The sequence below is a fragment of the Chrysemys picta genome, chromosome 2 (genome assembly GCF_011386835.1).
Source record: "Chrysemys picta bellii isolate R12L10 chromosome 2, ASM1138683v2, whole genome shotgun sequence".
NCBI classification, from domain to species: domain Eukaryota; kingdom Metazoa; phylum Chordata; order Testudines; family Emydidae; genus Chrysemys; species Chrysemys picta.
In genome coordinates this window covers 232,569,659-232,583,730 of record NC_088792.1, presented here as the reverse complement: position 1 = coordinate 232,583,730, position 14,072 = coordinate 232,569,659, and the positions used below count along the sequence as shown (strand labels likewise).

The 14,072-nt window shown below is 38.1% G+C and overlaps 2 protein-coding genes across 8 annotated transcripts in view; one reads left to right on the top strand and one right to left on the bottom strand.

The window, feature by feature from the left end:
- SLCO5A1 (solute carrier organic anion transporter family member 5A1) overlaps positions 1-9,047 on the top strand; it is a 128,829-nt gene extending 119,782 nt beyond the window's left edge. For both annotated transcript variants that reach the window (XM_005309787.3, XM_024102819.3), the window contains exon 10: positions 3,114-9,047. In XM_005309787.3, the coding sequence (XP_005309844.2) occupies positions 3,114-3,571 (458 nt within the window). In that variant the 3' untranslated portion in view covers positions 3,572-9,047. The remainder of the gene's footprint in view (positions 1-3,113) is intronic.
- Positions 9,048-11,060: 2,013 nt separating this feature from the next.
- The window catches only part of SULF1 (sulfatase 1), a 168,905-nt gene continuing 165,893 nt past the window's right edge, over positions 11,061-14,072 (bottom strand). For all 6 annotated transcript variants that reach the window (XM_024102807.3, XM_065582119.1, XM_065582118.1 and 3 more), the window contains one exon: positions 11,061-13,508. In XM_024102807.3, coding sequence (XP_023958575.2) covers positions 12,679-13,508 — 830 coding nt within the window. In that variant the 3' untranslated portion in view covers positions 11,061-12,678. The remainder of the gene's footprint in view (positions 13,509-14,072) is intronic.

Genomic DNA, 14,072 nt, shown 5'->3' with positions numbered 1-14,072 from the left:
AAATCCTCACAAAATTCTCCATAAATATTCTATAAAGCAGTGAAATTCCACCAGTGAATAGCAGTATGGGCCCAAAATCACCATTTAACCTAGCAACAGAGAGGTTATTTGATGTTTATGTTTTGTTACTATTTTTTTTTTACACCACATTAGTTTATACAAACCACATTGTACTGTAGTGGCCAACCAGCACCATGGAGACAAAGACACCCAGAGTGACAGAAAATAAGCAACTGGATTTTACACCATTTTTAGCCGCAGTTTTCTACCAGCAGTTTTAAGCTCTGATCCCTTCAACACTTCCCTAAAGAAGCAGTTTTAGTCTGAAACAGATTATAGTGGATATATTTTTAATTGGGAATTTCCGTGGGAATTTCAACAGCTCCCTTTGTTGAGCAGCCTTTTCTTTGTGTTACTTGGTCCCTAGCCTTTCCTAGATAATTTTATTAGCTAAATAGTGCAGCTGGTTGAAACTTTTCCACCAAAACTTTTTTTTTATATGAAAAGTAGCCTTTTTTTCTATGCAAAAATGTTCACAGAAAAGTCAGTTAATTTTTGAATGGTAAACATTTTTTGAGAAATTATTTTTCATTGAAAAACTGGAAAAATTCCATTCACGTAAAATGGGGGGAGGGGAAGCAAAGCTTTTTGTTTATTTTGAATCCCTTCTCTTCCCCTACCAAAGAAAATACCATTTTCTGGCCTGTTCTACCGAATAATTTCCAGTATTAGCTCTTGGAGAATTGTCGTTGGGACCCAGGGTGAATGGCTTCATTTTTTCTCTCTGTGCTGTTGCTTCCTTTGCAGTACATTATTCAAAACTTTTCAGGCAAAACAGGCATTAAAATTCCATAGTCCTTATTTGTCTGTTGCACTATTTACACGTGAAGGCTCCGTATGTATCCCTAGAGCTGAGTAGAAAATAGTTTTCCCATCCCACAAGACTTTTAGAGGTTTTGAAAGCTTTACCATCTGAATCAGGTCATACTGTTAAAATCTTGTACATTTTCACAAACCAAAAATCTCCCCCAAAATTTGGATCAGGTGAATGAAAATGTTGTATTTAGATTTTGACTTTTATTCACATTTTATTTCTGATAGATTAACTTACATTTCAAAACAAAAAGTAATTTCAAACTGAAAAATGAAACTTTTTGTTTTAAAAATATCAAGCCAGGATGTATTGACAATTTCAAAATGTTTGTTTGTGAAATGTGAAATTTGTTGAAAGTGACCCTTTAACACAAGATGTTTTGGTTTTGATGAATCAGCATTTCCCAATGAAAAAACATGTGTCGAAAGCATTCCTGGACACCTCTATTTACTACATTAAGAACCACAACCCCATTTTCTGCATTGTCCATAGGGTTGCCAATTTTGGTTGGATATATGCCTGGAGATTTCATCACATGACATACTCATCAATTAAAGATTAATCTTTAATTCCTGGAGACTCCAGGCCAATCCTGGAGGATTGGCAACCCTAATTGGCCATCCCAGCAGTGAAAGCTTCTGATTTCATGTGCTCTTCCACACAAACAGCTGTCTATGAATATCAAACAATGCAGCTCACCCTATAGACCCAGTCCAGATTTTAATATTTTTCCTAAATGGAATTTGTCATGAGATTTTTTTTTAAACTGGTATTTTTGTTTTCTTCAGACACTAAAAAATTGCCTTCCCAGAAACCAGTTCTCCTCTTTCTAAGACAAGACACGTTTGTATTTTAATGACTAATTCCTAATTAGTCTTCTTCAAAGCAGAAAGAAAGCTTGTTAGGTTATTATTTACACAAAGATATTCCTATCAAGCTTCTGAAGTAGTCAGAACTTGCCTATCCAAAGCACTTTAGGTGTACAGATACTGCAAAAATGTGAATAGTGCAGTAATGGTTATTTATAATGAAGAATGAGAGGAGAAGGCCGGTTCATTCCATCTAATCACTAACGGCGCAATTTTGTTTGAAGAGGATTGTTATGACCTGTTGTAAAATGTGAATCACGTTTCTAGGACAAAGAATGAGCACTTAAACTGGACCAACTGCACTGGTAGCAGCCTGGTGAAATTGAAGCCTGTTTCCATGGAAGAGAATCTCTCTTCAAAGGGACAATTTGAAAATAATAATTCTGTTCTATGTCATTTTTCATAAGGGCAGCTACTTGTGTTTCATGCTTTAATATTTTGCTCAGTTCTACTGGGTAATTCCTGTAAGGAATCTTACGGTATTAAGGCCTTACTGCTTTCACATTGTTCACGTTTCCTAAAAGATGCTATTTGCATGGTTTTAGGGGTAAAATGTAATTTTGGGAAGATCAGTGGGCCAATCTTCCAGTTGTGACAATTTCGAGAACACAGGGGAGCAGAAATCATACCAACATTCCCTGGCCATGCCTCTGCTAGGCTGTGGCATGGCATACCCTTGTTTGCATGCAGGAACCAAAAAGCTTCTATAAGACATCATTCACACTATTAATGTGAATGTTACATGTCAGGTTCTCAAATAAAAACAGTTAGGAGCCCAAGCAGAATAGAAGGTCATAAATAGTTTCTCCCCTTAGGAGGCAAAGAGCCTCACACATTTGTGAAGAAATTGCTTGCAGGGAAGTATTCAGACTAATGCAATTATTATTTTTTATTGGGTGAGTGCCATTGTGTTGCAGCTGAACAAACTGAAACATGGTCTCTCTCAAAGGGTCAAGGGCCTGATCCAGTATCCATCAAAGTCAGTGGAGCCATTGACTTCGATAGGAGTGGGATTGAGGTGTCACCGTCTAACAAAAGAAATCTATGGTAGACAACCATTAAGTGCAGGAGCACTGGCTAACCATAAGATGGAGATGCCGTGGTGAAGATGGTAACATCTGCATAGTGAAAATATATTTTTTAAAAGATTGGGCTCCATATTTTATCACTAGAAGTGGGACATGGAGGCTAACTGATGGGTCTTGTGGGGAAAAAAAAATTCCATCATGATACACAGTGGCCATGACTAAAGAGCCATGTAAACTTAGGGTGTGGCTGCACTGCACCATAAAGCTTGGGTATTGCATCGTACCTAGTTTCTTAAAGTTTTCTAAGCATTCACCACTAATTATTATGTTTTGTTACTACAGCTTACATTCCTACTCCAATTTATTTTGGGGCTGTTATTGACACCACGTGCATGCTTTGGCAACAGGATTGTGGTGTGCAAGGATCTTGTTGGGAATACGATGTAACTTCATTTCGCTTCGTTTACTTTGGATTGGCAGCTGGTCTCAAATTTGTGGGATTCTTTTTTATTTTTCTGGCCTGGTATTCCATTAAATATAAAGAAGATCAGCTGCAGAGGCAAAGATGGAGGGCCTCACCTGTAAACACAGTGAGCGAGATGGTTGGCAATGCTGGACCTCAACAAAACTATGCACGGACTAGATCCTGCCCTACTTTCAGTGCTCGAGGGGAGCACACTGAAGACGTCTGTCTGGCACAAGGAATGAATTACATAGCACAGACATATCCTGGCCCCTTTTCAGAAGCAATAAATTCCTCAACTGAAAATGCATTGGAGGAAGTCACTGCTGAAATATAGACCCCAGGTTTGAAAATGTAAAATTCAGTTTTGTTGGTTGATTTAAATATGGCGCCTTGTGAAACACCCGTGCCTTCTTTTTTAATCTACACGTCACATGATAAACCAACAAAACTTAAAGCAAACATCAATAGCATAACTTGAGGGCTGGATACCTCAAAATGACCCAAGTTCTTATTTCGCCCCTCCAGATAATGGAGTTTTAAAAAATATGTGTTTGTAATTACTTCAGGTGTGTCCATTAAATGTCCATGCTCTGATCTAGTGTCAAAATAAGGGTGAGGTATTCTAAATGGTGGAAATTAATGGAAGGGTGACAGAAATGCATCTCATTGATTCCAAGACTTTAAGAAAATGTTTAAAGGGATCATCAATTTTGCATCCACTAATCGGTTCATAGAGGTGAGTAATTACTGTGAGTTCTGCTACAAAGCACAACTGAGCGTGTCTAAACTATGCAACTTATCTGGATAATTGTTGATGCAGCATGTTAATTTTGCTTTCAAAGTCTTTAATCCAACTGAACTTGGAATGGGGCTATTTTAAGACAGATATAAGATTTAAAAATGGACATAACTGTTTAAAGTACTGTTGATAACATATTAAGCCATATAAAAGTTATATAGCAGGTAAAGTTTTCAAATTCTAAGACATGGTATCCTTGTCCTATTAAAATGTACATTTATTTTAATTTGATAGGATGTAGTATTATTCAGTGTAGTACACAGGGTATGAAAGTATAACTCAGTGTGAAAATCTACAGTATTAATTTGTAATAACATTAAGACATGATAATCAACCCCATAGAGACTATAACAAGTAGATGCATATTTCTGTAACTACCTATGCAGTTATCCACTATAGGTGGCTACTACTTTACTAACTTCAAATCCATACTTTTCTCAGAAAACACAGTATCCAGGTTTAGTTTGCCAGGAACTGCTTGGCTGTCCTTAGGAAATGCTTGGCTGTCCTTTGCAAATGCATGCAGATCTTTTTAAACAAATTGTTCTGGTTTTCCACTAAGTGAAAATACCCAAAGAGTTTGGGTAGCTGCATTTTGGGACTGCACTGCTACCATTTCACCCAGACCTCAAACTGAATGCAAAGGGGAGTTTGCTCCATGTCTGGCCCCCCATCTTCATTTAAAGCTCTCTGTGAGGTGTCGGGGAAATGGAAGAGTCAGCTGACCTCTTCCAGCAGCAGATCTAGGCACAGAAGGCACCTCCGTTCAAGGACCCACACGGCATGTTCTGGCATTTGATTATTCAAAATGTTTTAGTGAGTTTTCCCACTTGATTGAGTCTTCAAGAGACTGTTTGATTTTTATCTGCTTCCTGTACTAATTCCTCATCCACAGTCTTAAACTGGGGGCAATACAACTGGCTGTTGCTGACATTTAGTGATCTGTCAGGTGGAAGGTTATGATAAGAAGCCAGTGTTGTATTCTATTTGCAGGTGCATGTCTCAGAGCCTTTGAGAATAGAGGAGGGGATCGTGTCCTTTGTGAAATTTGGTTGGTGAGAAGCATGCGGGTAGAAGCCATGACACATAGGCCTGGTCCACACTAACCCCCCACTTCGAACTAAGATACGCAACTTCAGCTACGTGAATAACGTAGCTGAAGTCGAAGTACCTTAGTTCGAACTTACCGTGGGTCCAGACGCATTAGGCAGGCTCCCCCGTCGACTCCGCGTACTCCTCTCGCGGAGCAGGAGTACCGGCATCGATGGCGAGCACTTCTGGGATCGATTCCAGAAGATCAATTGCTTACCGCCGGACCCGGAGGTAAGTATAGACCTACCCATACAGTAGAAAGAATTATTTCTCAATAGATATAAACAATTTTGATGAGGGTTTAGGAATTTCAGAGAAATTTTTTTAAAAGTTACAACTAGAACAAATTGACTAAGTCAGATAGGGCCAAATCCTGTTTTAATTAACGTTAATGGCAAAATTTCCATGGGCTTCAGTAGTCTCAGGATTTGGTCTGTAGAGTATAGATTTTCCTCTCTTGCCAGCTTCCTCCTTCTCTGACTGGCATTTGAAGTTACTCACCATGCTGGCCTCAGATTGTGGTTGAAATGTTGACTCCATTTATTCCAGAATGTCTTGATTAGTTTATATGACTGTTGTGCCTCTTATGACGATCTCTGTGGCAGAAAATGTACAGAAAACTGTTACATCGCTCATTATGTAAGTATCAGTGACTTTAATTAGCAGTGCAGTACTAGGAACCTAGGATATAGAACTGGAAGAGACCTCCTGGGTCATCAAGTCCAGTCTCCTGCTATTGCAGGCATCATCATAATATAATCCCATTCATAAATTTATCAAACTCCATATTTAAACCTAGTTAGGATTCTTACCCCACTACTGTTATCAAACCTCACTCCTCTGGTGGTTAGAAACCTTGTGCTTTCCAGCATAAATGGATTCATGGCCAGTTTATACCCATTTGTTCTTGTGCCCTTTAGGTCAGATAGCTCTTCTCCCTTTAATTCACCTCTTGTTATTCTTTGGATATTAACATTTATTTTGAGCCTAATTTAATTTTTAGAATAGTTCAGACTACAAATAAGGTATATGTTTTTAACAGTGAGGGTAATTAACAACTTACCTAGGGATGTGGTGGATTTGCTGCCACTAGAAGTCTTTACATCAAGACGGATGGCTTTCTAAAAGATGTGCTGTAGCTCAACCAAAAGTTATGGGCTTGATGCAGGAGCCACTTGGTGAAATTCTCTGGCCTGTGTTATACAGGAAGTCAGACTAGATGATCAAAATGGTCCCTTCTGGCCTTAGAATCTATGAGTCTTGATTAATTTAATAGCATAGGGTCAGATCCAGCCAAGAATGTGTTCTTCAGTATTCAAAATTACAAATCTTCAATATGCTGTTGGAGCACGGTGTAGCGTCCTCTCTGCTCCCACTGACGTCAGTGAGCACAGAGGCTGGGCAGCACCTTGCAAATGGTACTGGGCTCCTTGCCAGGGTAAAACTGGGGTGAGGCAATGGTGAACCAGGCCCAAGGTCTCCTATTGTAGAGTTTTGAGGGTCAGACCTTCAGCTGTTGTAAGGTGATGTAGCTCCATTGAAGTCATTTACATCAGCCTATTATTATTAAAGAGGATACTGTAACCTCCACAAGCTGGAAACTTAAGAAAATTAAAGTGTTTAAAAACCAGCTGAATAAGTGGGAGTCAAAGTAACATTATTGGGTTCTTACTTAGAGTTTGTATGCTATTTCCTCTCCAGTTTGTAATAGTGTCTTTATAATTTGACACAGAATATTTTCCTCCCAAGTTTAGCCTTGTCCATTTCCAAGAGTTTATTTATTTCTAATGGAGTTAGGGGGAGTCATTTTAACTCTGATCTGCTACTTTGTGCACCAGCATTGCAAATAATAAATTCAAGCCTATTCACATCAGGTAGGCAGAACTCCCACTGTGGGAGATTTGCCTGAGAGGAATGCAGGATTGGTTTCCATGTTCCCGAAGTGTATCTGATTTAACCCTACCGGGTTACAACACTTAAGGTACGTTACCTGTTGGGCTTGAACTGCTTAACATCGTCCCTTTAAAATGTTCAGAATTGGACAGTCCACTTCATTGGCTTCATTCTTCAATAGGGAATTAGTGTTTTTTATGCCATACAGCAATTTGTAATGGTTAAATATAAACATTTCCATAGAATAGATTGTACACATACAGGTAGACAGCCAACATTTCTGTAAATATGTACTGCGGCTAACTGTAGTCAGTAAGATGAATCATCATATTGCAAACATCTACAAGCCTCTCATTATACATATAAGCTGTTTTCTGTTAATTTACAGGTCACCTTATAAATGAAGATGGGTCTGACCGTCAAAGTTCAGACCTCAGTCCAAACTGTCCCAAAATGTGAGGGTTATTGAATTTAGGCTCTTTAGTTCAGGCTTATCTCTACCTTTAAGATCATTGTATAATCCGTTGTTTATATTGTATTATTATTTTTCCCACACTTCAAACAACTTGTCACCAGATTTCCTCCCACAAGCTACTGTTCATGTGATGGGATGGGTAAAAAGCCTCTGTGTTCGAGTATGCCTGAAAAAAGAAGTGTCCAAAATGTTTTTCGTTCTAGGAAGAATGAAGACCCTTCTGTCTAACATCCTTGATCTGCTCTGGATGAATAGCTAAAGCATGCCATGGTGCTAGTTGTTATCGAAGTATTTTATGATGCATGTTCACCATGACTTACCTGGCATTCAAAAAATTTCATTTATGTAACGGCATGTGCTTTCATTTTGAAAATCTGGAAATGTTCCTGCAAAGATCATAATTACCAGTGGGCCAAATCCTACGGGCTTTACTTAGTTTTTCAGTGGGAATATTGCTTGCACTACGGGATTTGGTCTCGCATTAACAGCGAAAGTACTAATGTAAAACTATATAACCTGTAGAAACTCAGTGTATGACTAATTTCCAGTAGAACATTATCTGTTTTAATATATCTTTATGGAATACTGCTAAACAGCTGTTCAAAGTAAGGTTTCAATGAATTAAAAGATTGGGCCAAATTCTGGGGATCCCTAACTCAGCAAAATTCCTACTGCAGTCAATGAGAATTTAAACTAAAGTTAAGGTACCTGAATTTGTCCCATTAATAATATTCCTCTATAAAATACCAAAATGAAGAGCCAAAGTCAAGGGCCCAATTCAGCCAGTTGAAATTCACTCCAGGTATTTTGTGATTTGTTTCTATGGAGACAGAATTTGAACTTTGAAAGGTAATACCTTTTCTGTCTTACTGTATATGGACTTAACTGGGCTAGGAGATCAAAGGGGATCATTGAGCTGACGTATCAAGATGTGCGCCTGAGAGCAAGGCAACAGAAATGTTACCTCCTAGAAGAAAATTTTTTTAAAAACAAAAATTATCGCAGGGCTGTATTAAACCAAAAAGTTGCACAGAAACTTATAAACTCAGTTTTCGTGCAGAAATGCAAGTTGAAATCACTGTTATAGTGGGCATTCCTCATAAAGGTCTGCTCCTCTCTCCACTGGAGTAAATGGGAGTTTTGCCATTGACTTCAATAGGAGCTGACCCAAAATGCATACCTCCCCCCACCCCAAAAAAATCTAGGTAGTGGTTTAGGAGCATGGAATGGGCACACTGGCCTGTAATTGTTTAGTTTAACAGTGTTATATTGAATAAACTGGTGTTAGGTCATTTGTAGTGTGTGTGTGTGAGAGAGTGTGTGGGTAGTGTGCTTGTGGTAAAAGAGAGGGACTAATTGTTAGGTGCATTTGTTTTTGCATACCTTAAGGTCCTTTTATTGATATTTCTCAGTAGAACTTAGAATAATATTCATGATCTATAACACACTGTGGTTAATGACATTTATTGTCAACATCTATTGTAAACATGTGTTTACAAGCAAACCCTTGAATACTTGATATTTGAAAATAAAAATAGCATATCAAGCGTGTTTTCTTTATGACAAAAAAAATCTTTGTGTGTGTGTGTGTAAGTTGGTGTGCAGGGCTGTGCACATCAGTTGATTATGGAAGATCTGGATTCAGTTAAGGCCCACTTGTATGCATATTGCAGTCAATGCAGAGCCTTCCATTGATTTCAGTGGGCACTGGGATCAGCCTCTTAGGGCCAAATCCTGATCACACTGAAATCAATGACAAAATATCCATTGCCTTCAATAGACTGGGCCCAAAGGAATTGTCACGAACAGTGAAGATGATTATTACAGTGCAACATTTTGCTTGGGGGGCGTGGGAGGGGGAACGGAGAAAAAAAAGCTTTTTTTGAAACATACCGTAACATACATCTAGCAATTGGTTGGCATATATTTATATTTTTAAAAAATAACCATTTTGTGACAAATCCACTACATTTATAAGGACAATTTAGCCTGAAAGTTACGATCAGCCAGCTCTTCATACAGCCTTTGTCTGGTTATGAGGTTAATGCCCACTAAACTGAAACTTTGGACTACTTAGATGTTTTAAGAGGGAAACGGTTGACTATTCCTGAACGCAAAAGTCTTTGCTTTAAGGGATATTAGAGCCCAAATTAAAGAATAAAGATGAAACCCCACCAATATAGGCCTACATATAAGCACAGATATAAGTGACGATTGTCATTAGTTGGCAATACATGTATGGAAATCCTGTTCAGAGCCAGACTGACCCACACAGACCTTCCAGATCAGAAAAAGAGCTGTATGCTGTGCAAACTGTATTTCCCCTCACCAGCTTCAGAATCGAGCCCTCACACTGGAGGAACTTCCACAAAAGGGGTAAAAATTCTTCAAATACTGCTGGAACTTGGCTCCTTGATATGACACTGCCCCTTTGTTCGGTGTTTGCTAAATGGCCCAAAACATTTCCATGAATTCTTGTTGATTCAGGGCTTGATTCTGTCACCCTTGAGAAGTATCTTATTTCCCCTGATTTCAGTGAGAACTTACAAAGTCAGGTGCTACTGAAAGTGAGCAAGGGGGGCAGAATCATGCTTCCAGCCAGCAAGGGGTAGTAAGTAGATTCAGCCTCACGTGCGCACGGTGGAAGCAAATTAAGTAAAAAATTAATAGTTTTAATTGCACAGAGGCAGCAGAAAACGATGAATCAATATTCAGAGGTCACTTTCCATTTCAGTTGCAAAGTAAGAGTCCTGCAGTTTTTAAATATATATAAAGAATAGAAAGAAAAAAAAATCCACATGGATCCCTTGCACGTTACTAAAACTGTCCTGTAGATTTTTACTATCTGGCACTATCAAGGGCATGGTTGTGACTTTAAAAATCAGTAAGGTGGGATGATCTTGGCAAAGGCTGAGAGCACTCCAGCAATGTATGCTGAGCAATCCACTCTCTGGCAGGAGTGAGAGTGTACTGCTCTAGAGTGACATCTACTGGTTGATCAAGAGTAGTTTAACTAAGCTCCTATAAAAGATAGGTCCACCCTCATCACCAAAGAAACATCATTGTGCAAGAATAGCATAAAGGAAAGGTGAGGCTACCAGCAAAACTCCTTCTTCACGATGGCATGATGTGCTCCATGCTCCTTAAACGACCCATTCCCAGCCTTGACCAGGATGGAGCCTGAAATGAAGGTTACTCTACGTGGGGTAGAGACAAATGTAAATTATAGGAGGACATCACTGGAATGGGTGGGGAAAAAGAGAGGACACAAAGGGGCTTGATTCTGCAAACCTTTATGCCTGTGGGCAACCATTAATCATGCCGTTTGTCTCCTTTACCTCAACGGGAGTAAGGGTTTACTGCATTGGGCACTAGCTACTTTGCAGCATCTCCAGGAGGGAAGATATAGTCACAATCACCACGAATAATTTGTAACTACGTTTTCTAAGTTTTTTCTCCATTTGTGGCTGGATTCTTAAGACAGTACATGTAATTAAATTAGAATGATTTTTAAAAGGCAATTTTACTATGAAAACGTGATGATGTGGACTTCTCTGAAGCAGGTAGAGTAAAACACCTTTTATTTCAAGAAATATTGCTTCTAGACTTCCCTGAAGCCAGAATTGTTCTATAAAAGTATCACAGAAATATTGTACAAGATTTAAAAAAACCACAGTTTTTATCCTAATAACTAGAAATCTATTTACAAATAGCATCATTCATGACCATAAATACGTTTGTTCTGTCATTCAGCCCATGGCACATACATCAGATACATTGCGAGTTAATTTTAACATATTCACAGAGTCCATCATAGAGACTGCTTCTTAAAATTATTAAAATCCTACTAAAAGAATCTGCTTTTAAAATAGTTCAACTTAAACACTTAAAGCAAAAGAACATAATTTTAACCTGCAGTGCTTGCAATAGACTAAAAAACCCACTAAGCTAAATAACATATAACATAAGGAACTTTAGTGTGAATTGGACATGGTGGAAATACATCTGTATGAGGTGATTCTTTTTATTTTATTTATTTTCTACCTATGTAAAAAAAAAACAAACCTAAAATAGATATTAAGTTACCAACAGTACAGATTTTCAAAGTCAATTTTGTATTATTCTTTAAAAAAATTAAATGTTTGGTAAAATCCAGGAAAAAAACAAAACAAAACTTTAGAACACATTACAACAACAAAATAGGTCTAGCCTACTATTCTGACCACATATGCCTTTTGTATCTAAAATATGTAACTCTAATATGATTTTACCATTCCCTTTAATGCCTTTAAAAAAACATTTTAAAGTCCCAAATTGATCACAATAAATTCTGAAAATATCAAGATATTGTCCAGACTAATAAAATCAAAAATGGCGACAAAGCATATTCTACTCATAGAAACCTCTGTAAGGATATCATCAAAAAAATCTAGAAAAATTCATGGATTTTTAATACTGATGGTATCAATATGTAGGGAAAGAAGCCAATTTTTTAAAATCCTCATACAGTGAGCATTCATTAGCTATACCTTTCTGAAAATAAATTTCTGAAAGTCAAGGCAACAAAACATGCAATATTTTCTGCTAAAATAATATTCGACCAATCTGTTTTCACAATCCATGCTGAATATCTCTTTCCTGTCAACCCATGTTATTATTTCACAATTACATGAAACAATGAGCAAATTAAGAACATGTAAAGGATCAGATTAATAAATGGTCTGGGAGACAGATTACAAAAGTGCAATATCATTTTACTCAAAAGTGTGACAAGTAATTCCAGTGGTTAAAAATAATTTATCAAAAATACATTATGCAGATAGCATGGGTGGACTGAGACATTCATTTACGTGGGACCTTTTGGAAACAGAAAAAGTAACTCAAAGGAAACTTTAAGGAAATCATTACTAGTCTAGGAAATGTGTGCATCACTGCACTATAAAGTTAACACTGTTTCTTTTTAATACTGTGGGAACCTAGTTTCTCAATTATGGAAAATTAGTGTGCAAGTATGTGTATGTGTATATATGAAATAAACACACACACACACACACACACAGTTTTGAGCTCATTTCAGCTGCAAAATGTATCTGCAATAAACATGGAATGTCAGTTGTCGTGATTACCATTACTAGTTTACTGATCAAAAATAAAGAGAACCATATATGGTTTACAAATTGATTTAATCCAAGGAGAGGGGAGATGAGGCACTGCCTTCTACATTTAGGATTTGTGAAGTCTCTCCTTCAAAGTTATGTTCCATCTTTTCCAACATAGTCTCCATTTTCTGAGCCCTAATAGCTGGATCCCTGATGGAGACATTTACAGCTTGATGAACAGTGGGTTCATCAGAACTTACAGGAAGGTATATCTGATCTTCAAAAATATCCTCCACTGGGTCACTGTCCTGGTGAGAGTCTTTCTGAAGAATGCTAACTGTCTGTAGAATGAAGCTATGCCTGGACTCCAGCTCTGTCAAACCATTTCCACTTAAATCCATTTCAAAACTGTCTAACTCTTTATTCTCCAACCACTTTTCAGCTTGTTGATTTCTCCAGTGTGCAGAATTCAAACTACTTTTCTCAGGAATATCATTATTTAATTCAAGTTTCCTCACTTGATTTAAAATTACAGTGCTCAAAGCTAGGGCTGCCAAGTCAGTTGGCACGATAGGCTGCAGCTCTTCTGCAATCAGACCACTTGAGTCTTCGTCTGACTCAGCAGAGGTCAGGCCCCCCCAGGTAAATGGTATAGGTGATTCATCCACGTACCCATTGTTTTGAGCAGTTTTAGTTTTGTCTGTTTTATTTTGCTCATAGTAACTGTTCAGCAGTGCAAACATTCTATCTAGATCCTTCAAGTAATTAGTCCAGTCATCCAGACTAAGTCTATAGTTGTATCTGTATTCGTACAAACTTTCATTCACACTGTATAAATCTTCCAGTCCTTGCCAGTCGATGTCCTCAGTGAAATTTGGCAGTTTAGCCTTCCCATCCATCCCATAATTGTCCCCTGTTAAAAGAAAGAAAGAGGTCTGATGGGAACCACCACCTTAGAAAAGCATGTAAAGCGTCCACATACATTTCTTTGCTGTTCAAAGTATTTAAAAGCAGTAACCATTCCTAACATACTTGGCTAATGAGTATTGCACTCCACATTTTCCATCGTATCAGTAACTTGGCCCTAAAGGCTAAATACTGATCTCATGTGTGCACACATGACTCCTGCTGAGCAGAAAGATACACATTCTGCCTTCAGCTACTCCCGTGTACCCACAATGAAGTCAGTAGGAGAGCATGGGTGTAACTAAGAACAGACTCTGGCCCAGAGGGAACTTCGTGCATACAGCCAAGGCCAAATCTGCCCCCACCAAACCTCCCAGGATACTACAGATAGAGACAGAGAAATTGATCCAATAGACAAGCAATCCATTGGTCTTTCACAAGTCCTTTTAAAAAAATTACCTACACTGGAATGGGAATAAACAAAGCAACAATAAAATATAAATGGTAGGTCAATCCTGCAAGCCCTCAGTGAGCAGATCTTCCCTGAAGCGAATGGGAATTTGATGCATGG